This window comes from Nerophis ophidion, linkage group LG19, assembly GCF_033978795.1.
Source record: "Nerophis ophidion isolate RoL-2023_Sa linkage group LG19, RoL_Noph_v1.0, whole genome shotgun sequence".
In the NCBI taxonomy this organism is placed as follows: Eukaryota; Metazoa; Chordata; class Actinopteri; order Syngnathiformes; family Syngnathidae; genus Nerophis; species Nerophis ophidion.
In genome coordinates this window covers 18,761,000-18,788,174 of record NC_084629.1, presented here as the reverse complement: position 1 = coordinate 18,788,174, position 27,175 = coordinate 18,761,000, and the positions used below count along the sequence as shown (strand labels likewise).

At 42.5% G+C, this 27,175-nt stretch overlaps 2 protein-coding genes across 3 annotated transcripts; one reads left to right on the top strand and one right to left on the bottom strand.

Annotated features, from left to right (window-relative positions):
- Positions 1-584: 584 nt before the first annotated feature.
- cnga4 (cyclic nucleotide gated channel subunit alpha 4) lies at positions 585-12,533 on the bottom strand. Its single transcript, XM_061879426.1, has 8 exons — positions 12,414-12,533; positions 6,641-6,781; positions 4,220-4,321; positions 3,897-4,003; positions 2,481-3,064; positions 2,163-2,408; positions 1,660-1,825; positions 585-1,546 (listed from the first exon to the last, which is right to left on the bottom strand). The coding sequence occupies exons 1-8, from the start codon at positions 12,434-12,436 to the stop codon at positions 966-968; spliced, it is 1,950 nt and encodes a 649-aa protein (XP_061735410.1). The 5' UTR covers positions 12,437-12,533; the 3' UTR covers positions 585-965.
- On the top strand, positions 9,349-27,122 carry fhip1b (FHF complex subunit HOOK interacting protein 1B). 2 transcript variants are annotated; one of them, XM_061879423.1, is made up of 12 exons: positions 9,349-9,675; positions 15,286-15,638; positions 15,864-16,268; positions 16,367-16,573; positions 20,668-20,913; positions 20,978-21,145; positions 23,318-23,397; positions 23,480-23,649; positions 23,719-24,933; positions 24,995-25,173; positions 25,229-25,391; positions 25,460-27,122. In XM_061879423.1, exons 2-12 carry the CDS (start codon positions 15,510-15,512, stop codon positions 25,762-25,764), a joined length of 3,267 nt encoding a protein of 1,088 aa, XP_061735407.1. In that variant the 5' UTR covers positions 9,349-9,675; positions 15,286-15,509; the 3' UTR covers positions 25,765-27,122. The 2 variants fall into 2 exon arrangements, with proteins under 2 accessions (XP_061735407.1, XP_061735406.1); XM_061879422.1 differs by having other exon boundaries at positions 16,343-16,573.
- The last annotated feature ends 53 nt before the right edge of the window (positions 27,123-27,175 follow it).

The window sequence follows — 27,175 nt, the reverse complement described above, 5'->3', positions numbered from 1 at the left end:
TTACATAGTATGTATATATTATTAATGTTGTAAATACAAATCTTTAAATATCTAGAAAGGATGTTCCTAAAGAGGTAGGCATTTATCGGAGGTCTCAAGAAGGTTACAAATACAACAATGTGTGTGTGTGCGTGTGTGTGTGTGTATATATATATATATATATATATATATATATATATATATATATATATATATATATCTTTAAACTGTTTTTAAATTATATTACGTACTTATTTTTTTTTTCAGTGTTGATCCTTCCGAAGTGGCTAATTCGTCAATCTTTAGTACTTCCATGTTTTGCAGTGCTGAGCGTGCGTGTGTTTTGTTTGTTTTTCCTTTTCAAACTGATGTCAAGCACTTTGTGTTGCAACTTGTCTGTGCATGAAAAGTGCTATATAAATAAAGTTTGATTGATATGAATATCAACAATGTCACAATATAAATAACACAAAAATACAAAATATTTGTGAAAATGAACATAGAAAAGAACTGAACAATATTGATCTTGTCACGCTAGTATCAAGCCGAAACTAATTGATCAGCACATAAGTTTAATTGTAATGTGATAAGTACTGTACCTACAATATATTATGCACGGAGGGCGATACTAAAGTGAAAAACAAGCAATAATACATACATACAAATAATGATACATTTAACGTTTATTTATTTTCCCCTCCATCCCATTCCCTGCTGTCCTCCACTGTCCAAAAATTCCGGTTTCATTATGGTAATAACATCCATTGTGACACTAGTTGGCGCTGGTGGTCTGTTAAACCAGAGTCTGATCTTTTACATACAGTAAAACAGTTTGGCCTTTTATGGTGGAAGAAAAGCATTCCTTTTTTATAAACCGTAACTAAAAAGGGTAACCAAAATACGACGAACAGGTCCCAGTATTACCCATGGACACTCAAGTTAAGGTTTTGGACTGATGTTTTTATTATTATCTACCAACTTTCTGCTCATTTGCCCTCATTTCCCTGCAGCAACCTTTGTGCTTCGTCCTTGGCACTTTCCCCGTCGCCGTCCTCGGCAACCTCCCTACTGTCCACATCTTGTCCTCGTTTGCAGAACTCTGCCTCCTCCTCCTCCCCCTCAGCCTCCTCTCGCTCGCACACGACCTCCTCGCCGACCCCCCACCCTCGCAATTGTCCCTCTTCATCGTAGTCGTCCTCTCCATGCACTGTTAGGCTGTAGCGAGATGCCACCTCCCGCTCCAACTGCATTACGCGGGCCTCCATCTTGCGGTGGCTCGACTCAGCCTCCGCCATGAGGCGAGCCAGTTTGGTTTGCAGGTCCTCCATAATACTCTCCAGGCAGCTGATCTTCACCTCCATTTTCTCTGCAGCATCTATCGTTTTCCCCCCACCAACATCTAGCATGCCCATTTTGGTGAGAATCTGTCGGCCCTTCTCCTCCAGGTGGCGCTTGGCCACCGGGTATTCAGAAATCACATCCCTCAGGTCCTCTTTGGACAAGCTGAACAGGTCAGAGTAACCAATACTTCGGATGTTGGCAGTGCGGCGATTGCCCAACTTGTTGCCTAAACATATTGACATTTTCAGAAGATGTACTTTTAACACTGACAATTTCAAATACCAACTAAAAATGACAATAACTCTGAGAAGCTACAGAGATGAACTGGCCTTGACATACCTCTAATGTTGAGAATGCTAATTTCGCCAAAGAAGTTCCCTTCACTCAGCACAGCATACTCTGTGACGCCGTCGTCTGCGACTACTGCCAGTTTTCCTTCTTTAATGATGTACATTTCGTGACCCACGTCTCCCTTTCTGCACACGTACTCTCCTGGACTGAACACCTGAATAACACAACATGTAGACTTTCTCTTGGTGTCACCATTACACAGTGCTTGCATCATTGTAAAGCTCATCGACAAGAAGTACAAAACAGGGCTGCTGAAGCAGAGACGTAAGCTAAATAAGGAAAAAACATCTAAATGACCGAGCATCTGACAAAGCATGTGACTTAAGGAAGCAGGGAAATCAGGCACTTAAATCTACACAAACCTGTTGGAGCCCAAGTACTTGCTGTCAAAGACATCAAGGAACTGGATGAAGGTTAAAAATGGCATCATCTTGATCACAAAAATGAAAAGCACAACACAAAAACAAAAGCTGTGGACTGGCTTTCCTGACCTGGGGGGTTAGCTTTAGCACCAGCTCCTCCAGCAGGCTCTTCTCGCAGCTCTGGAAGATAGTGACTTTGGAGAGAGTGGGCAGGTGAACGCTCACAGCGATCTCGGTCCTCAGGTGGATGGGCAGCTGCTGCAGGATTTCATTCTCACGCATTATCTTTTTGTTGATGTGCAGGTGCTGGTACCAGTTGTCGATACGCTGCCTCAGCTCCTTGTTGATGTGATGGCTGCGCAAATAGGCTTTCACCTGCATCGGATGAAAGAGGAATTTTCGTCCAAACATTCCAAAACTGAAGAGCAGAGATGCAAGCAATCTTACCAGCTCATGATTGGGGAAAAACACGTTGTCACGGTCTCTCAGGCTAGTGATAACGCTCCCGACGTTGCCAACTATTGAGGCAAACACCAACACGGCGATGAGAAGGTCGGCAATCATGAACAAGAACGCCTCTTCTCGACTTGGCAGCGGAGTGTCTCCGACTGTAGTGAATATCTGGGCTGAGAACCAGAAACAGTAGAAATACTGACGCCGCGTGGAGGCAAACACGGGATTGGTGATGTTGGGGTAGACCCAGCGGTCGCTTCCGAAGCCAATGTAATTTGACAGTGCAAAGTAGAGACAGGCATTCCAGTGGATCAGGACAAAGATGTAGATCATGAGCTTGGAGATGCGGAAGGTGTTGGGATAAGAGGTCCTTGTCTCCATGCGGTCGAGTGCCTCATTGAGTCGTGGCGTCCGAAGGAGACGGTTTATCCTCACCATGGGCGTTTCGATGCCAAAGACCAAGTAGAACAAGTCGGTGGGCAGTAGGGACAACAGATCCCTTACAAAACATTTAGAGTGAAGATAGCGCTTCTTCAGCTGATTTAGATCTCTGATCAAGATGCCCTGGTGCAGGTACCCTAGAAAAATTGTCAGAGTTTAATCACTCAGAAAAAATGGACATAAGCATTACATGACTGACACTAGCAACTGTACCACTCCAAAGCCAGGCTTATGTTTCTGCTTCTGTCGCCCACTGTGATCTTTTGACAGTTCTACGCTTGGGGCAGTGTTTTACAGTCAGTCAACACAGCGGACAAACATGACACTCGTCGACCATTTAGCTTGATAGGCTCTTCCGTCACGAGCAAACAATGTCAATTAAAGAGAGACAGGACTGTTACTGGAGTAACTTTTGGGAATGTCGATCTGAAATCAGAAAAAATGCATCTGAGCGAGTTGTCTACTCAGTCGACCAGCCAATTACGGTGTTTACAGCCCACACATTTTTGGGGGATGCGCATGTGAAGCTACGCAAGACAGTTTGGATGGGGAGGAGTGAGCTTGGTTAGCATACGCCAGTGGATATAGAAAAGCATAAACCTGGCTCAACTTTCAGCACCGGTCAATAGGGTTGGACATTGTCTTACAGTCTGATTCCACCGGAACTCTCCACGTTTTTAAACATGGACTCCTATTATCAAGGATAACAGGAATCCGGTGTTCCTCAGAACTGCCACAGAGGCGGCTAGTAGCTAACTGTATCTCCACTCACCTAAGTCCTAAAAATTGTGACTTTGGTGACTTACCTAAGTCACCTAAGAATTGCTGGAAACCGGAATTGAAATAAGTACCCAGGATTAAAATGAGGACCAGGGATCCAATCCAGATCAAGACCTGCATTGAATCCAATCCGAAATCATCCAAGTCCAAGCTATGCCCAACCCTACTGGTCAAATCGTACATACATACCCGTGCGGACAGCGATAATCATGTCTGTGGCATACAGTAGGTCAGACACATAGTCAAGTGTGAGCCACACGGGCAGGTAGCTGAGGCCGATGGACGTGAAGCAAGTCCTGTGAAAGCAACGCCATGTCATGTGATACACATACTGTATGTCCCTTTTACAGCGGATAGTTATTGTTTTTTTACAAAATAACTTTATCACAATCCCATTTATCCAAAGGAGTAGTAAAATGTCTGTTTTAGAGAAGAAGTGGGGGTTGGTTGGGTTCTGTATAAAAGGCATTGGTGGATAGACGCTGGCTCTGATGTCGCAGAGATCGGTATACCTCAAAATGATGATCACCCAGTTGTAGACGACAGGAAAAACCATCATCTGCAGCCAGACGTAGTAAAAGTGCTCGGCCGGGTCCACCACCCAGCCTCTCCAGCTGCGGGGAAAAGCAGTCGCAATAAAACAATCATAAATATTCTGATACTATATACTGTGTTATGATGCAAGTTACTACATCTTGTATGATCACAATTGGTGGAACATAAATTTGTAGCGTACCCAGTTCACAATTAAGTGAGGAACAGGAATATGCGTACTCGCACTACCCCGAACCTTTGCATTGTGCCATCACTTATATTCTTCTGTTTTACAGCAACTTCTCTGACACTCTGGAATATTTCCAGTCTTGTGGAGGGTTGTGATTAATTTGAAATTTGAACAAGATTAATTTTTTCAAGAGGAACGCATGAACAAAATATAAATCTAAAACTTTGCTGTTGAGCGAACATGCTGTGGGTTTTATTTTATTATGATAGTATGAATTATGTCAATATTATTAAAGAATCAGTGTTGCATTACTTGTGACGATTGCGGGGCATCGTGGTGATGCGGGTCGTTCTCTCAGGGATGCAGTCGGGCTCGAACACAGCGTGAAGGTAAGAAATAATTAATTTATTCAACAAATAAAAACACACTTAGTCAAAACAAACAGAACCAGCATGGGAGCTAGAAAAACCAAAAGCGCTAGCATGGGAGCGAGAGAAATAACAGAAAAACTGGCACAAGGCACAAAAGGCAAACCAAAACTACTGGCATGGGAGCGAGAGGAGCAAAGGCTTAGCGTGGAAGCTAGCAAGTGCAGATTTGGAATCGAATCGATCATAACATTACTCAGTCCGTAACTTGCTGCACATCTATTTATGCATGGAATTGTTCCAAAGAAAAACTTTTAAAATGTTATTTCACTTTATAAATAGTTTTTTTTTAGGTTTGTTTGAATTGGAGAAGGGGCAGCATGGTGGAACAAGGGTTTGTGTATGTGCCTCACAATACGAAGGTCCTGAGTTCAATCCCGGGCTCGGGATCTTTCTGTGTGGAGTATGCATGTTCTTCCCGTGACTGCATGGGTTCCCTACGGGTACTCCGGCTTTTTCCACCTCCAAAGACATGCACCTGGGGATAGGTTGTTTGGCAACAGTAAATTGGCCCTAGTGTGTGAACGGGAGTGTGAATGTTGTCTGTCTATCTGTGTTGCGACTTGGAGGAGGCAACTTGTCCAGGGTGTACACCGCCTTCCACCCAAATGCAGCTGAGATAAGCTCCAGCACACCCCAGTAGAAAATGGATGGATGGATAGATGGAATATTTACATTTTCTGAATCCCTAAGCATTTGAAGAGCTAAGCAAATTTTGTTTTGAACCGTTACTGTACTTCGGATGAAATGAAGTGTGACCCTACAACCGAGGTACCACTACTACATGTACTATTTAGAGCAGGGGTGCCCAAAGTGGGGCCCGCATACAAACTCAGCCCGTCAAGTCGTTTCTTTTAGCCCCCAAAGGGTGGCTTCCATAAATTCAATACATTGTCATGTTCTTTTTGGCCCACGCAATCACTGATCATGGCATGTTCATAAGGCTTACAAGTTGCCATATTGAACAAGATGATCTCTATTAACTTAAAACCCCACTTAAGAACTTTCAGTTTTGGTTGATTTTGGCGGCACCAGTGGACCAAAGCGGTAGTGCTTCCCCAGAAGAAGACCACATCTCCCATGAGGACTAGCGCATATAGCGCCAAAAAGGACATGATGTCCGCTGTAATACTGGCAAAAATATTAGGCCTCTAATGGCTACGCTGATGTTAAATAGCAAACACTATCAAGAAATGATCTTGGATTGTGCTACAAACATGACGCTACTACCAATAATGTAACGGGGCGGATGCAAGTCCGAAGCAAAGATCGACCGGCGAGAGATTTTTTTCAAAGGAGGTAGTAGTGAAACTATCATGCTGGTGGTTGTTTATTGCTACCACGCACATTGAGCATTACCATTTGATTTGAACATCGTAAGTCACTTACTCACCCAGCTGGAACAAAACCAAGGTAACATGGGTCGGAAATTCCACGTCTTTGAGCTCACGCCAGCAAGTAAAAGCCGGGAAAATGTTGATCCTGACTGTCCTTTTAGTCGTACAAGCTCCCTTGTACTTTTTCTGTCTACTGAGACAAAACTTTTTGTTTCTTTGGTTGTTTTGGAGCTTCAAACAAGATAGCAGTATTTGCACATAGACATTCTTCTTCTTCTTCTTCTTCTTTTAATTTCCTGGCAGAGTTTGCCTTAACTTCTGTCTTGTTAACGAATGGGGGGAGTGATGTATGCAATAAAGCAAGTCAGCATATTTGTAGTTCCACAACCACCATGTGTAAATGTTTGACCCACAAGACAAAAATCCTCTTCTAATTGTTCTTACCCTGTCTGGGATGCACTGTCCTGGCTGCAGTTGTCTTTGTCGTCTTTGTCGCTGCCATCTTCTACCTCGTCTGCTATTTCTAGCCTCCGACGCCACCTGAGCCACCTGCACCATCCGGAGCCTGGACCATTGACGTTGGACCTGTCATTCATCGTCAAAAGCCGTGTTTTAGGACTTTGTGGACACGCAGTGGGATGAAGATGTCTGCTCCCAAGCCAGTCCTGCAGGCTGCGCTTTGCTTGTTGATGTTGGTCACTATGGACGACAATCACAACACGCACATACAACTCCTCTGGGAATTTCTATATTCCCTCCAGAAAGTTGTCCTCTGCTCATCTACCAGCCACGGGTATTGTGACCATAATTTATTCTTAACCAAATTAAATTGTAACATGTATGTAACTTTAATAGATGTAACAGTGAAATCAAAGAAGAACTCTGTATATGGCCAGGGGAAAAGACTGCAAAATTACGAAGGATGTTATATGTCTCCCTTTCAATGTTGGGAGAGGTCGCAATAAATACTGATATAGTTGCGGAATGCTCATCAAACACTTATATGGAACATCCCACAGGTGTGCAGGCTAATTGGGAACAGGTGGGTGCCATGATTGGGTATAAAAGCAGCTTCCATGAAATGCTAAGTAATTCAAAAACAAGGATGGGGCTTGTTTTTAAGCAGATTGTCGAACAGTTTTAGAACAACATTTCTCAACGAGCTATCACAAGGAATTTAGGGATTTTACCATCCACGGTCCGTAAAATCATCAAAAGGTTCAGAGAATCTGGAGAAATCACTGCACGTAAGCGATGATATTACGGACCTTTGATCCCTCAGGCGGTACTGCATCAAAAACCGACATCAGTGTGTAAATGATATCACCACATGGGCTCAGGAACACTTCATAAAACCACTGTCAGTAACTACCGTTGGTCGCTACATCTGTAAGTGCAAGTTAAAACTCTACTATGCAAAGCCAAACCCATTTATCAACAACACCCTGAAACGCTGCCGGCTTCGCTGGGCCTGAGCTCATCTAAGATGGACTGATGCAAAGTGTTCTGTGGTCTGACGAGTCCACATTTCAAATTATATTTGGAAACCGAGGACGTGGTGTCCTCTACAGCAAAGAGGAAAATAACCATTCGGATTGTTACAGGCGCAAAGTTCAAAAGCCAGCATCTGTGATGGTTTGGGGGTGTATTAGTGCCCAAGGCATGGGTAACTGTCAGGTTCAAACACTGGTGACATCTATTAATCAGACAAGAACCAAGGAACCAAGCAGACATAGGGTTAAATAGAGCTCATGAGGAGACACGTGTTTTGGGCTGTACTCTAGTTACAGTTCCAAAACAACGTTCTAAAGCACAGCCCGCGTGCCTCCTGTATTTATTAAGGAAATCCCTATCACATCATTGTGACTAAGGAAAAAGGGGGGAGTGGACTCGACAAGATATGATAATACAAAATTGCAAATATGTGGACACTTGGTGCTATCGCCCAGTCTGTTCTTGTGCTGGTCCCAGAACACAAAGTTTGGCCTTGGCAGTCAGCAGGCGGTATCTGAACAGAACACTCATGGAAAAGAAAGGCAAGCAATCTCTCAGATTGCTAGTTCTGCACAAATACAGAAAAAACCCTTCAACACAAATTGACAATGCTTTACAGTAACGGCCCTTAAGCATATAGTTATGATGATAATATATACATAATTATTCTAACAGTAACTTACACATCTGTGAAGGCACCATTAATGCTGAAAGGTCCATACAGGTTTTGGAGCAACATATGTTGTCATCCAAGCAACGTTATCATGGACGCCCCTGTTTATTTCAGCAAAACAATGCCAAGCCACGTGTTACAACAGCGTGGCTTCGTAGTAAAAGAGTGCGGGTACTTTCCTGGCCCGACTGCAGTCCAGACCTGTCTCCCATCGAAAATGTGTGGTGCATTATGAAGCGTAAAATACGACAGCGGAGACCCCGGACTGTTGAACGACTGAAGCTCTACATAAAAAAAGAATGGGAAAGAATTCCACCTTCAAAGCTTCAACAATTAGTTTCCTCAATTCCCAAATGTTTATTGAGTGTTGTTAAAAGAAAAGGTGATGTAATACAGTGGTGAACATGCCTTCTCCCGAATACTTTGGCACGTGTTGCAGCCATGAAATTGTAGGTTAATTATTATTTGTAAAAAAAAAAATTAAATTGTGTGAGTTTTAATATCTAATATCTTGTCTTTGTAGTGCATTCAATTGAATCTGGGTTGAAAAGATTTGCAAATTATTGTATTCCGTTCATATTTACATATAACACAATTTCCCAACTCATATGGAAACGGGGTTTGTGTATGTATGTATGTATATATACATATATATATATATATGTAAAATCTTAAAAAAAATTATATAGTATTAAAATACTTAAATGAAATATGTTCTTTTTTAATGTGATCTATTAATTGCATCCTACAATATTTTCATTATTGTGATTTGTATAGAAAATTATATTATTCATTAATGAGTTGTATTATATGTGTGTATTACACAAATGCACAACTTTTACAACGTACAACAATTTTTTAATTAAAAATATATATTTCTTGATATTTATTACATTTATCCATACAAAATGATGGGGGTGAACTAAAGGGTGTTTTTGCAGAACCGGACAGAACCTAAGGATGTGGGTCACAGCGCGCACGAGCAGCGCGTCGCCGCGTAGGCGGAGTCTCGGCGAAGATGGCGTCAAGTCGGGGACGAGCTTCGGGCCAAGCATCGCGCAGGATGTTGTTGTGTCACTAACAAGATGCGCTGCCGCCCCGAACAAGAAGCGTTTCGAGTTGCTGGCTTCACGGCGGCGTGTCGCCGCGGCGCGCTGCTTTTGTCGGGGCCTAGTCGGGCGTCTGTCGGTCTTGTGCCACGCTGACATTGATTCTGGAGCTCATTAGCGGCTAGCCTGCAGCTAACCTGCAGCTAACCTGCAGCTAACCTGCTAGCTAATTCAGCAAGTCAGGTCTCTGACAACAACATTAGGTGAGTGGCCTCCAACTTTCACCAGAATTTGACATTTTTGTACGAATGAAGAATCAAGCAGACTGCTCCATCATTTCATCAGTAGGATGCGCTGATTGCTGTCCCCCTTCCTGGGTGACACTTGGAAGCACCCCTTCTTGCTTTTATCAACGGGATTTTATATATGATAACATATATACAAATAATACTAATATTAATACTGTGGTCCAGTCGATGAAGATGATTATCAACATAACATTTTCAAACACAGAATGTCCTGTTTTCAATGAACAATTACGGGATAATTTAGGACAGGGCGATATGGCTGAAAACTGTATCACGATATAAGGGTTTTATCGGTCGATATCAATATTTTTTATTATATTTTTTATGACCTTGTGAAAACAAGGACCATGATAAAAATACATTAAATGTAAAAAATTTTTTATTCAAGATGTAACTTTCCTCTAATTATAACCCCCTCAGCTATCAAGGTAGAAAGGACAATAAATATAAAAAACAACAATGGAAAACAATCAACGTAAACAAAATTGTAAAATCACATTGAACACTCAACAATAACCTCTTAAAATGAAGGTGGAAACATAAGAAATATGTAAGAACATGCTTAATAAAGTGTAATAAAATAGTGCAAAATGTGAAAATGTAAAAATCTGAGAATAAATATTTTCTGCAGTTTTAGTGCCAAGAAGTAATAATGGCTGTGTAACATATGTTTTGGTCGGTTATTCTTATTTAAGTATGGAAATGAAATTATATTATGCAGTAATTATTACTGAAATAATATTGGACCAAATTAATATTGTTTTAAACGGGGGATAACAGGTCCATTCTATGTGTCATACATGATCATTTCACAATATTGCCATATTTTTGCTGAAAGGATTTAGTAGAGAACATCCACGATAAAGTTTGCAACTTTCGGGGCTAAGAGAAAAGCCCTGCCTCTAGCGGAAGTCGCAGAAGATGACGTCACATGTTGATGGCTCCTCACATTGATTTCAATGGGAGCCTCCAACAAAAACTGCTATTTGGACCGAGAAAACGACAATTTCCCCCTTAATTTGAGCGAGGATGAAAGATTCGTGTTTGAGGATATTGATAGCGACGGACTAGAAAAAAAAAAAAAAAACAAGTTGAAAAAAAAAACGCGATTGCATTGGGACAGATTCTGATGTTCTTAGACATATTTACAAGGATAATTCTGGGAAATCCCTTATCTTTCTATTGTGTTGTTAGTGTTTTAGTGAGTTTAACAGTACTTGACAGTCGGAGGGGTGTGTCCACGGGTGTCTTCACGCGCAGTGTCTCAGGGAAGTCGACGGCAGCTTTATGGGCGGCACAAGCTCAGCTGATATCCAGTAAGACTTTTTACCACAAATTTCTGACCGAAACCTGCTCGTTGACATTCAGTCGGGATCCATGTTCGCTGTGATCCATAGTAAAGTTTCACCTCTGTGAATTTTAAACAAGGAATCACTGTGTGTTTGTGTGGCTAAAGGCTAAAGCTTCCCAACTCCATCTTTCTACTTTGACTTCTCTATTATTAATTGAACAAATTGCAAAAGATTCAGCAACACAGATGTCCAAAATACTCTGTAATTATGCGGTTAAAGCAGACGACTTTTAGCTGTGTGTGTGCGCAGCGCTCATATATTTTCTAACAGCCCGTGACGTCAAGCGTACACGTCATCATTACGCGACGTTTTCAAGAAAAAACTTCTGGGAAATTTAAAATCGCAATTTAGTAAACTTAAAAGGCCGTATTGGCATGTGTTGCAATGTTAATATTTCATCATTGATATATAAACTTTTAGACTGTGTGGTGGGTAGTAGTGGGTTTCAGAAGGCCTTTAAAGTAACACATTTGTTATATTTTGTAATACATTTTATTTATGCTGTCCTGCACTCTAGTTTCTCTGGACAAGGGTTGAAAAGAAAACAGGTAAGCTCGGCTAAGGCAGTGGTTCTCAACCTTTTTTCAGTGATGTACCCCCTGTGAACATTTTTTTAATTCAACCACCCCCTAATCAGAGCAAACATTTTTAGTTGAAAAAAAGAGATAAAGAAGTAAAATACAGCACTATGTCATCAGTTTCTGATTTATTTAATTGTAAAACAGTGCAAACTATTGCTCATTTGTAGTGGTCTTTCTTGAACTATTTGGAAAAAAATATATAAAAACAACTATAAACTTGTTGAAAAATAAACAAGTGATTCAATTATAAATAAAGATTTCTACACATAGAAGTAATCATCAACTTAAAGGGCCCTCTTTGGGGATCGTAAAAGAGATCCATTCGGATTCATGAACTTAATTCTAAACATTTCTTCACAAAATAAGAACTCTTTAACATCAGTATTGCGCAACCTGATGCTTGATGCTGTTACCTGGTTGGCTGTTAGAGTGTTTTTCTCACTTATCAGTGATCACTTCCTGCGTTGAAAATGAATAGGCAATATGAACTGAAATAGATTCTCGTCACAGCCCTAGGATAACCAGGACATTTGTATTTAGTGAGCAGAAATGCAAAATGTATTTTAATATTTGTTGATCAAGTTGATTTAGTTGAGTACCATGAATTGATTAACGTGGACCCCGACTTAAACAAGTTGAAAAACTTATTCGGGTGTTACCATTTAGTTGTCAATTGTACGGAATATGCACTGTACTCTGCAATCTACTAATAAAAGTATCAATCAATCAATCAATCAAAGTAAAAGAACAATGTACAAACCTGTTTATGAGATCTGGCGCCATAGGAAGAACATTTCATTAAAATTAAATATAAGTTGCAAAGTTTCAATAGAATGTTAGGGGAAACACTGCTGTTTGTTTCACACGTGTTTTGATAAAGGGATGGTTGCAGCTGGTTGTCACAGCAATGGGAAGGAAGTGTGCTTTGACAGGGGGTTGGCATCCATCATGACATGAAATGTCAGCCAAGTTCCGCTCTTGTCCTTCAAACTGTGTGTGGCACAGTCCTAGAACTGTATGCGTATAAGTAGACATCGACTTAGTCTCGCCCTGAGGTGCAAAGGTGAGTCTGTGGGACAGATCATAGCCACGCCCACCTGTACACACCTGCGCTTTTCCTGTTTGAAGTCTCAAAGTGTTTGTGTTGCTCCTCGTAGGTTTCATGTTCTCATTCACATGCTGAACCTTTGGACTTGGACCGTTTTTTTTTTTTTAATATAACTTCCTTCTTTAGAGGTCAGAACCTCCCTGCTCGGGAGTCTTGGGGAACTTTGAGCTCCTAATCCGATCCCCGGCTGCTCAAGGCACAGGTTTCATTTCGCCTGAAGCTGAACCGTCTAACATGCACTAAAAGTTGTTGGCCTGGTTGATTGATTAATCGGTGAGTGGACGTTACTTTTTGGACGCATTTGTTTGTTTTTGCGTATGTCATTTGCAAATGAAGACTTCCTTATTTTTTATCAGAAACACCTTGAAGAAATAACTCTGTGGTGGACGGTCATGTGACCTCAGTCATGCAGCTGCAAATGATAACACAAGAGTCGTTTAAAGGTTAACCTAGCTAAACTTCCACGCTTCACCTTTCGTGGACTCTTTAACTACATGTGTCTCATATTTCCAGGGTTTAAGAAGTAAAAATGTCTTTGTCGCAATAAAAACTAAGGTGTTTCTTGCTTTTTTTTTGGTGATAAGCTTGTCATTGACTAGATGGTTGGCTCCATCCCACAAATGAGCTTGTGTTGCCATGAAAACAGGACGTTTCAGTCCCACAGATCTGTAATATGCATGCCTGACCACTAGTTGGCAGAGTCACAAAAAGGAAGGCAGATGACAGTTTTTTTGTGTTTCTTTGGATGCTGGAACTGTCACTTTCAAAATCGTCCATTTTTCCTCCGTCTCAAATGGAATGCGTCTGTCAGTACACTTCAGTAATTGCACTATAGGGCTGGCCGATAAAACGATATCAATAATTATTGCGATAGACACGGAATTGCTATCAATAAAAAATGTGTTTGATAAAACATTCCATCATTTTCTTTTTCTTCATCGGAAGAAACCGGAAGTTGCAAAGCACGGTTGGTTGCATGAACCGAGGCACTCGCTCATCCTCTGGTAACCCAGCAACACAGGAAGTGATCACTAACACACAAACAGCCAATCAAGTAACAGTAATAACTATCATGTTTGGTTGCGCAATCTTTTTGTCTTGCGGTTGATTACTTGAATGAAGTGAGAAAAGAAAGTCACAATGAGTGCTGCAGAGAGATAATAGATTGTGGCTAAAAGGCTAAAAGTCATATCGACAGTATGGCAGTTTATTTTAAATGGACCATAATCAGACCAATATGGTCTGTATATGATGCAAGGCACTCGTCCCCACCAAGGCCGATAATGCCACACCACCTTAGCCGCGCTCCCCCTTTGGAGCACAGCTGTAACTTCCTTTCACTAAACATGCAGAAAATAATTTTTTCTCTGGTTTCTCTGTTTACATTTTCACACTTTGCACTGCTTTGTTACACTCTATTAAGCATTTCATGCATATTTTTTCACCTTCATTTTAAGAAGTTATTGTTAAGTGTTCAATGTGATTTTTGAATTTTGTTTACATTGAGTGTTCCGTGACCCCGAAAGGGAATAAGCGGTAGGAAATGGATGGATGAGTGTTTTCCATGCAAGTGCTAACATTTCCTCTCCTTTCTGTCTTGATAGCTGAGGGGGTTATAATTTGAGGAAGGTTACATTTTATAAAAATGTTTACATTTAATGTATTTTTCTCCTGGTTCTTATGTATGATGTTCATAAAAATATCAATAATTATCGATATCGACCCATATAAACAAAACACTATCGTGATACAGTTTTCAACCATATCACCCATCCTTAGTGCACAGTATATTTAGGTCCTGAATGCGCCAATTGTGACAGTGCAGTCCCAAATCTGTCATGGCACACTTACCCACAACTTGTTCTTTTCTCCTTTTGAATGGCAAATTGCAACCACTCCACTCTGTTATTGCCAGCAGATGAGTCATCCGATGAAACAATCTGCCAGATTTTATCCCCACGTCTTAAATGTACAATAATTAAGAAGAGATTTGTCGGGACTTTTTCTAGCGTGCTTAAAATGAGCACAGATTACACCACCGCTGTTTGTTTGGTTGTCACTCCCTTTGTGGGACCCAGCCAACATCAGGGTTTCCCACACATTCATTTATTTGTGGCGGCCCACCACGAAAGAATTACGGCCGCCACAAATAAAATAAAAAAATAACTTTTTTTTTTCGCCTTTTGACTCGCTCGACCGCTCATAAAAGCAATGGGACTCTGTCTGTCAATGGAGCTTGTAGTCACACATTATATAAATATGTATATAAATATGTACATAAAGTGTTGTAATTATATTCCAACTCCGTGTTCTTCTTGGTCATTGCCGCCGCCGCCTCTCCCCTCTCATAACTATTTGCATTATGGCCGTCCAGCGAAGAAAAATCCACATATTAGCTGCACTGTTTTGTAAGCCGCAGGGTTCAAAGTGTACGGAAAAAAGTAGCATCTAATAATCTGGAACTTAAGTTAAATGTAAAATGATACAAACCAATGGATGACTGAGCATGTTGTTCATTTAACAGCTGAGAGTGGAGACTGGCTATGGAGTGGTCTTGGCTTCAGACCGGATGACAGGGTCTCCTCGGAGGACTGGGTTGTAGCGCTTCCTGAACAGGAACATCACTGACTGACAGCGACGTCACCTCCCCCCCACCTCTAATCTACATCACCCTCTCCTTGAGCGACTCCTCTCCTCTTGTCGTTTGCTGCGACCTTGACCCTTCACCTTCTTGCTGTTGGGTCCGACATGAGCTGGCTGAGCAGGTTAAACCCACGGGCTCCCGGCGGCCGTCCGGGTCGGGGCGCCGCCCAGTCGGCCCCCTGCACGGCCGACCCGGAGACATGTCTGATGGTGTTTGAGAACCACTGGAGACAGGTGAGCCTTGGTTTTGTCATGTATGTTTTCAATATATGCACGAAGCAAAATTAAAGGAAGGGACACTTTATCTACAACTGCACATCAATGGTTGTCACGCCGGTTCATCATTTTGTGTAAGATATGAAATGAGGAAGTAAAGACTTCTAGACTGGCTTGAAGGCTTTTCTCAAGTCTTAGCTTGTGTAACTTCAGGAGTGCAAACATTGTGACTGTGCGCCTCAGGTGTCACGTGTGCTGGATCAGAGTGAGCCGTCATCCTCCACTGATGACCTGATTGCGGTCAGGAACCACACCGACCAGATGCTATGTCTGCTGGCCGAGGAGCGACCCGTCGAGGCTTCGGACGGCGCCGCCAACAAGCAAGTGGCGGGCCCCATACTAAGCCTGGTGATCAGCCAGGACATTCTGGAGTGTCTGGTCCAGTGGCACCTCTGCCGCGGCCTGGACCCAGACAGCCAGGGGGCGCTGCTCAAGCTGTTTGAGATGCTCATCGGCCAATCCCAGCAGCCCTTGCTGCAGCACGTGGCCGTCCTGCACCCCCTGCTCAGGCTCCTGGGAGCCTGCGCCGACCCAGAACTGGGTTGTCCCGCTGCCTTGGAAAACAGTCTGGTCCTGCTGCTCAACCAGGTAGTGGACTTCGTGCTGTTGGCGTGGTTACCAAGTCGCACAATGATAACGACTTTGCGGAAATGTCTGACCAGATCTGCGTGTCCATGGCCCGGCAGCCTGTGCTTCTGGAGATGTTGTTCCAGGCAACGCCTGTCCAGCAAGGATCCACCAACCTGCTGATCTTCTCTCTTCTCGTGCCCTTCATCCACCGCGACGGCGCCATCGGACAACAGGCCAGGGATGCCCTGCTGCTGGTCATGGCCACCTCGGCCAGCAACGACAACGTGGCTCGCTACATCGCAGAGAACTCCTACTTCTGCCCGGTGTGTGTTTGTGTGCCATCCTTGTTAAAGCAGTAATGCAACACATCAGCATTATAAACACAGAATCACTAGCCCAGCGGTGCCCAAGAGGGCTAACACTATTATTGCCAACATGTTTCCGTGTGCCTAAAATTCCCAGATTACCGAGAATTACCAGGAATTTTTCCAATTGAAAATGAAAGGGCAATATAATCCTCTATTTAACCCATGTTTCTCAATGGATTTAAACCATTCCACCATTCACACACTCCACTCATCCTAGACATCAAAGACAACATGTTAAATTCCCGGCTTACCCGAAATTACCAGGAACTTTTCCCCATTGAAAAACAATGGGCAATATACAAACCACTGCATATCCCACATTTGTCAACTGATTTTAATGATTCCAAAGTCTAAATGCTCCTTACTCTGGGTAGTCAACTGTTAGCATGTTAATGATAGCATGCTAACTTACTTAGCTAATTCAAAATTTTGTTCTGCTAATTTCGCAGTTGTTCACCTTAGTCATGTAGCTTAGTACGTGACACATGCTAACTTTTTTTCAAAGTTTGCACCCGTATACCTCAGTCATGTAGCTTAGTACGTGACACACGCTAACTTTTTCTCAAAGTTTGCACACATATATCTTAGTCATTTAACTTTGTACATTACAACTTAGTACACATGTTAACTGTTAGCATCAGAGTCATACAACTTGGTACTTGGCACATGCTAACTTTTTTTTGCCCAATTTTGCAGCCGTACACTTCAGAGTCATATAACATGGTAATTGACACATGTGAAAGGGGAACTGCACTATTTTTTTTAAATTTTGACTGTCGTTCACAATCCTAATGAGAGACAAGCAGACAAAAGGTTTTTTCTATGCATTCTAATTTGCCACAATCTGCTTGTTCTAGCTGGCTAGCAATGCAGCTAATGGGATCGATCCATTCGGCCTCTAAATCACTTTGAACATGCATTCAAAAACTGCCAACAATACTTCATTTACGTTTCGTACCCTGTATAATAACCAAGCTGTAGCGACATTGGTAATGTAAGAGTGAACACTGAGGAACTCTTTTCTAGTCCAGTAACACATCGCCTTACCACGGCATGCTACGGTATCAGCTGTTAGCTAGCTACGACAAGAAGCACCTGAATCCGACTTGAGTTTGTAATGCACAACCAATGCACTAATCTGTACTGACTAAAAACTTGAACAATCATATTACAGTATCTGTAAAGTATTATTTCATGTTTTGTTTGTACACAGCTAGCTCGGCAACGTATGTAGTGTTGTAGATAGTCATGACGTGTTGCGTGTATCATGATCAATGTTATAGTGACTCACTCAAAAGACAGTTGTCCATTTTTTCAACCTGGCCGGGGATGTGTTTTACCAGTTGATTATGGGTAAGCTAAGCACTCAATTCCTGTCGGCATACCTTGGCTTCAAGTTCTGCTTTTTACAGCTTTGACTCAAGGCAACCTAATTTTCTCGACATCAGTCTGCTCCAACGTTTCCATCTCTCTTCGTGCTCACTTCTAGAACCAGCAGTTCATACTCAGTGTATTCAGCTTCAAAAAGTTATCTTTGTTGTCTATTACCAAGTCTAGAACACATTCGAGTCGGAAGTAGGAACACATATTTGTTGCTGGAAGTCGGAAGTGTGTTGCTTTGGAAACAGAAATAAATGCGCTGAGGAAATAAGTTCCGGCAATGCTTAAAGGTTAATTTCACATTTTTTTTGGTATTTTTTTGTTTATTGTTCACAATCATTATGAGAGAAAAGAAGAAAAACGTTTTTTTGCATTTTAACATGTAAAAACCTGCTCGTTCTGGGTGGCTAACAATGCAGCTAATAGAAACAATCAAATGTTACCTGTAAATCACTTTAAAAATGCATCAAAAAACGTTTTTCCCGATTTATATAGGGTAAGTTATTAATTTATGTCGAAATAGCCTGGCTTCAAAGTCCACATTTTGCTGCTTCAAGTCACTTTCTCCTCACTCTCTCTTCTATCTGCTCCAACGTCTCACTCTGGCTTCTAGAAGAAGTAGTTCATCCTCCATTAATTCAGATTCAAAAAGATGAGGTGGTGAATCTTAATTTGTCAAAATATATTTGTATTTGTTGTTTGTTACCAAATCTGCCATGATTAGAACACACACAGGCATTTTGTATCTGGAAGTGCGCTGCTATGGAAACCGAAATAGATGCGCCAAGAAGTAGTTCCGCCAATGCTTAAAATGGCCAACATACGGTAAAAATTCTACATATTACATATTGTTATGAAGGTGTATGTTACTACATTATAGATATACTTGCAGTTTGTATATTGTACATATTACATATTGTTATGAAGGTGTCTGTTACTACATAATATACATACTTCCCGTGTGTATATTGTACATATTACATATTTTTATGAAGGTGTGTGTTACTAGTACATTATATGTGTATATATATATATATATATATATATATATATACTTGCAGTGTGCATATTGTACAAATTACATATTTTTATGAAGGTGTGTGTTACTACATTATATATATACTTGCTTGCCTTGTGATGAGGTGGCGACTTGTCCAGGGTGTACACCGCCTTCCGCCCGAATGCAGCTGAGATAGGCTCAAGCACCCCCCGCTGGATGGATGGATGGATATACTTGCAGTGTGTATATTGTACATATTACATATTATTATACAAGTGTTTGCTACTATATTATATATAAACTTGCAGTGTGTATGAGCGTGTCTGTTGCTAGATTATATGTATACTTGCAACATGTAAGTAACAGGTTGATTGAGCAATTTTTATTGTCTTTAGAATCCAAAAAAAAAATGTTTTTGTCTCCCATAACAATTGTGAACAATAGGCAAACAAAATTTCTCTTCAACTGTTAGCTTGAAAAAAAAAAGAAAAAAATGTTTTAAATTTTTTTTAACTCTACACCTCAGCGTTATATAAGGTGACACATGCTAACTGTTATCATGTTAACATCGGCACTCTAACCTTTCCAACCAATTTTTCAGTCGCACGCCTCCGATACATATAACTTGGTACGTGTCGCATCCTAACCGTTGGCATTTTGCTCATTTCCGCCGCTTGTGCACATACACCATTCACACGCACGTTATCTCAAAATTGAATAGTCTAAGTAGTATTAAGATATTTTAGTATATATTATACCATTTCATTTTTCATCTATAACAAAAAAGCTAAGATGTGTATGTTTTGTTTGGATAGTTCAGCATATTTTGACTTGCACTGCATTGCTTTTAACATCGTTGAAAAATGTGGACTGTGAAAACTTTCCAGGAAGAGGTACAAAATAGGGCTTTGGGAAACCAGAAATTCCTGGAATTTTTTTGACCTGGGAAAATGGTAGTTTGATTGTCAAAGTTGAGTGAAGTGTGTGGATGTTGGAACGGTTGGAATCAGATGAGAAATGTGGGATATGGAGAAGTTTGTATATTGTCCATTCATTTTCATTGGGAGGAAATTCTGGTAAAAATGGGAAATTTGGTAAAGGCATAAGATGTTTTGCCTTTGACATCTTGGAATAGTAATGTGCGTGGATGGTTGAGCGGTTGGAGTCAGGTAAAAAAAAAAATGGCACAACATTTTTAAAATTTCAGGCATTGTAGAACTATAAATACATTCATTCATTTGAAATTTAATTTCCTGGAAATTTGGGAAAAAACTGAAATTTTTTAAAATGTTGGTAGTAGCACAATTGTCCTAGATATGAATGGGTTGGTTTTGGAATTTTTCGAATCGGTTGAAAAATGTTGACGTAACAGTTTGAATCTAAAAATTAATTCCTGTAATTTCAGGAAAACTGGGAATTTGTACCAAAAAAAAGTAACTTTTGTTGTCCTAACTAAGGGGAATGTTTTGAAGGTGGAATGGTAAAAAACGGTTGAAAAATGTGGACTGTTAAAACTTTCCTTTTAAGAGGTAAAATAGGGCTTTGGAATACCAGGATTTTTTTTGGAACTTGTAAAATCTTTGGACAGTCCTGCTATCAAATTTACACATGTGCAGTACACAGCCTGTCCACTGGGCGTCACTTTTGAATCCTGTCACTCTGGCCTTAGGTGCTGGCGACCGGCTTGAGTGCCCTCTACTCGTCTCTACCCCGAAAGATCGAGGTGCGAGGGGACGACTGGCACGCCCTGCGGCGAGAGGACTGGATGGCCGTGTCCTCCCTCGTTCTCTTCATGAACTCTCTGGAGTTCTGCAACGCCGTGGTGCAGGTCGCTCATCACATGGTGCGCTCCCAGCTCCTGGATTACCTTCACAACGGCTTCCTGGTTCCTGTCATGGGCCCCGCCTTGCACAAGGTGCGCGCAACAAAGGCTCACATTTGTTTTGTGGTTATGTTCAAAATGTGTGTGTGCATTGTAGTCATCAGTGGACGAGATGATTGCCAGCACTGCCTACCTGGACCTCTTCCTGCGCAGTGTGAGCGAGACGGCCCTCCTCAAAACCTTCCTGCGATTCATCCTGCTACATCGTCTTGACAACGACTCCATCTTGGACACACTGCTCACGCGCATCAGCAGCAACTCCAGGGTCCGTATCTGTGTGTATGTATGTGTAAGTGTGATATAAAAGGGTGGGCGTGCTGCTCTAAATATAGATAGTCTCGATAGTAAGGTGGGTTTTAGTATTGGATCGATACTAGCAATGTGGGATCAATACTTTTGTTGTGGAGCAAATGACTCAATTTCCCTCACAGTATTTATGCGACTGCAGTATCTTTTCTAGTCTGTCAGTGCAAGCTGTTTTTTCACACATCTGCATGTAATTTTATTTATTTTGGTGGTTTTGTTTACATTTTAAAATCAATATGTTTCCTACATTGTTGTTACTTGGGATGTAACGTTACGGAAATTTCCAATCACGGTTAGACCAAAACGATCATGTTATCATGATCGTGGTATTGTAGAATGTGCTAAAAAAAATACTTATACACGCACTGAAATCTTTTGACCTAGTTTTATTTTTTAAATAATAAGAATAGACACACTTAAACAAATTATATTTAGCATGTTTTGTGTTTCTTATCTTATGGTTTGCTTATAGTGTTTTAGTCTTTGTTTTATCTTCTTGAATGGCTAAGCTTTTATTGTTTTCAATATTGGTTTGTACTGTAGCACTTTAAATCTGTTTAAATGAAAAGTGCGTAACAAATGGCATCTATTAATATTATTTATTCTTTCTGGTGTCCTGCTCTGTTCAGCGGTGTTTGAACGCACCGTAAAAACACCTCAGTCTCACATTCCTCAAGAGTATAGAACGATGACTCAGTTCTAAGAGACCACAGCTGGTAGGTTCAATGTGCACAACTGAATATCGCAGTTGCTCAGTCAGCAATATGTTTAAATGCATCTAGATTGGGGTATATTAAATAACTTCACTTCCCAGTAGGCACAGGACATTCTTACAACGTTGATTATAAGTACATGTCCTCTAAAACTGACTTTCAAACAACGTTGCAAAATAGTTGTATTTGTAAATTGAGACAACGTTCATGTCTAACGTTGGATCCACCTTGTTTGGGAAATGACCAAATTTCAATGGTCAAATCAACGTCACAACCCAACATTAATCAAACGTTGTTAAAAAGCATGTTGTTTCAACGTTGTATTTGACTTGTAGAATATTGGTTGGGAAATGACCACATTTCAATGGTGTAATCAAAAACAGAACCCAACATTGACTAGACGTTGTCAAAAAGCATGTTGTTTCAATGTTATGTCTGAGTTGCTCAACCTTAAGACCTGATTCAACAGGTTCTCAACATTGATTCAATGTCTTGTGCCTGCTGAATTTATGGGGAAAGACAAGCTCACAGTTTTTCCATAATTTTAGTTTAAAAAAGGAGTTTTATTGTGTTTATGATTAATACCATTTATTGTTACATCCCTAGTTCTGATTTTTTTTATTTAAACAATTGCATGTAGCATATTTGAAAAGGGATTATTTAAATACTATTACATTGTTTTTAATTGTTGTATTTAGTTCCATAACACATTTTTCCTGTGTTCTCATAGTCAACTAAGTAGAGGCAAATTCTCAAAATTACTCAATGTCGGGGACGTTTCAAGTCAAAACGTATCGGCATCTATTTCAACGATACTACCTATTTGGTATCTGATCGATGCTAATATTGACAGTATCACCCAGCGCTAGTGATCAAACAACATGGAAGAGGAAGAAGCATAACAACAAACCACTGTACCAATGAGCGGAAAAAACAGGCATTATGAAAAAGGATCTTAAAGAGGCACGAGTGATGGTTATCTTGGCACTATTTCTAAATTTCAATCTAAAGAAAATAAATATACAAGAAGTCACGGAGACAACACAAACACAGACTTTATAATGTACTGCTCAAGGTGAGGACTTTTTAAATAAAGTAGTCCCAATGTTTTTTTTGTTTTTTTAAGCTTCCTGATTGGCTACCATGTCACAATTCACAAAGTGTTGGCGTTCCCCATAGACATAAAAAGTTTTGGTCGTAAATATTGAACACTTATTTATCGTTACGTATTTGGCCCGAGTCGTTTTGGGGCCAGTTATCGGCACAAATTCATTCTTAAAACACCTCAGACCCCAAGACAATCAAATAAGACAATGTATACGACACAAGATGTGTGTGCTATCAGGGGGCATCGGGACAAAAATAGCCCAGTTATGTTATCTTACGTTCTGTCTCACCTGAACACTTTTATGTTGTAGCTCTGCATGGTGTCCCTGAGCCTCTTCAGGACTCTTCTGTCCTTCAACTGTGAGGACATCATGCTGCAGCTTGTCCTCAGGTATGTCAGCGTTTCATAGAAACCGGCGTCGTCCCCGCCCATCGAACTGCAGTACCAATCGTGACTGTTGGGCCCCCGCCAGGTACCTGCTCCCCTGCAGCCACGTCATGTTGAGTCAGCGGCGCGCTATCAGGGAGACGGACATTTACGGGAAGTGCGCGGACAAGTTCCTGTCTCTGATCCCCGAGTGCTGCCGTCTGATCGTGGCGCCATCAGCAGAGCGGGAAGAGGAGACTGCAGTTATGGGAAAAGGTCAGTGAGGCCGCATCAACACCGTGTGTCATGTGACTTTGACTTCAAGTAGGTTCTTTGTGTACGCAGTGCTCAACAACGCGGGGGCGGAGTCCCCGGCCCCGCACAGGCCCGCCACACCATCCCGTTTGGCTTTCTTTATTCGCCAGCAGAGTAGTGGAGGCGGGTCAGGAGGTGCCCCTACCCCTCCCAACACAGATCCTCCACAGCCTGGCACCCCCATTTCATACATCCCCGATAGCCCCATGCACCCCCAGCAGCTCGACAGTCTGGAGTGGGATTCGGGGTACCTGGACTACCTGAAAGACGCCCGGCAAGGCATCGAATTTTGCTCCTGGGCTTGCCGGGGTTGGTCGGCGCCCTACGATGGTGAAAACCCCTCCCCAAGCACGGCGCCGCTGCCCCCGCCCCCGCCCCCGCCCATCTCCAACCCTTCCATGACCATGTTCCCCGAGCACTTCTCCTTCCAGCCTGGAGGAAGCAGCAGCGTATCACTAGGCCAGCAGAGGGCAGCCATTGTGGCTGCAGCCCGTTCCGAGTGGAGCAGCTCGGACCGAGACAGCGGTGAGTGGGACGTGACTATCGGCCAAAACAACTGCATCAGCCTCACGCCGCGCTCCAAGAAGCGCAGTCTGCAGCGAGAAGAGGTCCTCCCGAAACCCGTGCCCCCTCTCGTGTCCTCCTCGTCTCCAGTCCCTGCTGCCACGCCAGCGCCTCACAATCCTGCCGCAATTTTCAACGGGACGGGGGAAGGGTGTTCGGGTCACGAGGTAAAGAAGGTGAAGAGAGACTTGGGCGACCAGCAGTTTTTGGACGAGAACGCCAATCAAAATGGTTCTGTGGTCACATGCTCCTCCCAAGGCCAGCAGTCCTTATTTAACAAGATTGACACCATTGACGCCAAATCTGCTTCTCCCGCGCCTCTGTCGGAAACCGACGACGCCTCAGACCTGAACTGGGCACCCTCGTGCGATAGTGGGCGCTCAGTGCAGAGTCTCATCGAGGAACTTCTGGAGCAATCTCCAGATGAGACGCACGTCCCTGAGGACTCTAACGGTGAAGGCATCAACATCGAGGCATTCACGGAAGAGCTGAGAGAGCTGGAAGACCGTGTGACTGCGCGCAGTGCCGCAGCCTGCCTGCAGGTGGAGTCCAACGCCAAGTCCCCAAGTGAGGAGCGGCAGGAGGAGGAGCATCTATTGGAAGACAAGAGGGAATCTGCAAGAACTGCCGTCTGCAGTCCCGCCAGACCGCTCAATACGCCCTCAAGTCAGCCGTACACGGGTAAGAACCTCACGACTGACCTGTTTTACAGAACATGCCAAGGTCTGTACTGTCTCCGCAGGTCCATTTGTGGTCGTTCTGCTCAGCAAGCTGGAGAACATGCTTCAGAACTCTCTGTATGTCAACATCCTGCTGACCGGCATGGTGGCCCAGCTGGCCTGCTACCCTCAGCCGCTCCTGCGCTCCTTCCTGCTCAACACCAACATGGTGTTCCAGCCCAGCGTCAAGTCTCTCATCCAGGTATGGCCCGCCCCCGATATTCAAGCACCGCCCTTAAACTCTTGCCTCTCAACAGGTTTTGGGTTCTGTGAAGAATCGCATCGAGGCCTTCGCAGCCTCTCATGAGGACTTCCCCTCCATGCTGAGGAAAGCCCAGCTGTACCTGGTGGCCCGCGGGAAAGTAGACTGGGCCGAGACCCCTGGCGCCGTCCCTCCCCTGCGGCGCTCTGACTCACTAGGTGAGCGTGGGAGGCGGAGTTTGTAAAGGTCTGTGGCGCTCACTTCCTGTCTCATTCTCTCGTTCTAGTCAAGAGCCGCAAGTCGTCTCTCAGCGACCTGATCCTTCGCCACACCAACAGCCCCACCCGGACTCGAAACGCCGCCCAGATGGCGCTGGCGCACGTGCGCGTCGGCGGCCAAACTCTACACAGTGCTCTGTTCCGCGGCGGCGGAGGAGGCGGCCCCGCCTCCAATCTGGAAAAGCAAGCCGAGGCACTGCGCGTGAAGAATGCCGTCTACTGCGCTGTCATTTTCTGCGAGTTCCTCAAGGAGCTGGCTGCCCTCGCTCAGGAGCACGCCGTGGCTCTCCCCTTTGGCGGCACGGAGGAGTAGGCGCCGTCCACTCGCAATCGTTGAACAATGGCCACTAGATTGGGGACATGAACTACACAAAAATAGACTTGTATTATGTTATTTACACTACAGGTGCAACCTTTCAGCGTTGTCTGCCTACAAAATAAGAGCGCACTCGGTTAGTGCTTACCAAGGTCTTCAGTCAATTACTGTGGAAATGTCTTTTAATGCCTCTTTTAAAGATCCTCCGTGTTCCATACACGCTGTTTTTTACTTTGAAATGCTGCGTGATTGACCATTGAACGCCGAGCACCTCATCTGTGCGTCTTTTTACTCCTTCTTTTTGTCCAGATTTGTAACAAATATGTCCAGTTTACAACGCTCTACATTGGCTCTCAGAACGGGTTAGAATTCCCATTGTTGTGTTTTGGCTTGTTTGTCCAGTGCCACCGCTTCCTCGCTCTAGCCTTTGGTGCTTACTGCTTGCAACATCTTCATGATGATGATCCTCTAGCTTAGACAAAAATTTGGCACGGCTGGTTCAGATTTCATTTTTAAAGGGAAAAAAAGAGCTTTTAGGACTTTTATTTCTAAGAACGTAATGTTTGTTACGGGCATTTGAACTTCCCAAAATAATGTCTTCCTGGAGGTGAACCGTTTGTTACTTTCAACTGATGATTTTTGTTGCTAAAAAGAGGCCTGCCAGTACATGTCACATGTATTGAGTAGAAAATGTCAAAGGCAAAAAGAGGATTTCACAACTGCAGCTGATGTAAAGATAATTGTAGTTCCCCTAGCGGCCCGTCGAGGGCGACATTACTGTAAACTTTTTTTTTTATTGGTCTGCGGTACATTCTAACAAACAACTTGGAAAAAGGGCACACAAAAACACGCTAATTGCCACCAATATTGTAATTGCCCCTCATTATTTTTTTTATGGTGGAAAAATCTGGACTCCCGGACTTAAAAAGGGAAGAAAGGACAATAGTGACAAACTACTTATTTGCCAAGTATGTTATTTGCAGGGCAGTTTTTTAAAAAACATTTTTTTTTAAATTGCTTTTATGCCATGTTTGAGGGGTTTTTTGTGCTTGTGTGTGAGGTTTTGTGAAATTGGAACTATGCAAAACCTGCCGGCATCGTCCACTGTTGGAGGCCAAACACACCAACTGATGTAAAATGTAAATGGTGTACAAACAAAGTATGTTGTAGGGGCCAGCATCAGGACATTAATCATGCTTAAAGAATGTTACCAATATTTTTCTATATTATCACAGTGTGTGTGTGTGTGTGTGTGTGTGTGTGTGTGTGTGTGTGTGTGTGTTGGGGGCGAGGAGCTGTCACAAGAACACTAAAGGGAATGTTTTTATTAATTTATAAAGTCATTGTCAGCAATACAGCGTTTGTTCTGGTGTCTCTTGTGTGTGACTGTCATATGAAACTTGTCACT

Bases quoted from the DNA above. Each gene is read 5' to 3' on its own strand.
- fhip1b (XM_061879422.1), top strand. From the start codon at position 15,510: ATGAGCTGGCTGAGCAGGTTAAACCCACGGGCTCCCGGCGGCCGTCCG. The intron at 16,269-16,342 runs GTAGTGGACTTC...ATGTCTGACCAG, and splicing joins TGGTCCTGCTGCTCAACCAG to ATCTGCGTGTCCATGGCCCG. The intron at 25,174-25,228 runs GTATGGCCCGCC...GCCTCTCAACAG, and splicing joins GCGTCAAGTCTCTCATCCAG to GTTTTGGGTTCTGTGAAGAA.
- cnga4 (XM_061879426.1), bottom strand. From the start codon at position 12,436: ATGGCGCCAGATCTCATAAACAG. The intron at 4,004-4,219 runs GTATACCGATCT...TTGCTTTCACAG, and splicing joins TGGGTGATCATCATTTTGAG to GACTTGCTTCACGTCCATCG. The intron at 1,826-2,162 runs GTCAGGAAAGCC...TGTGTTATTCAG, and splicing joins TGCTAAAGCTAACCCCCCAG to GTGTTCAGTCCAGGAGAGTA.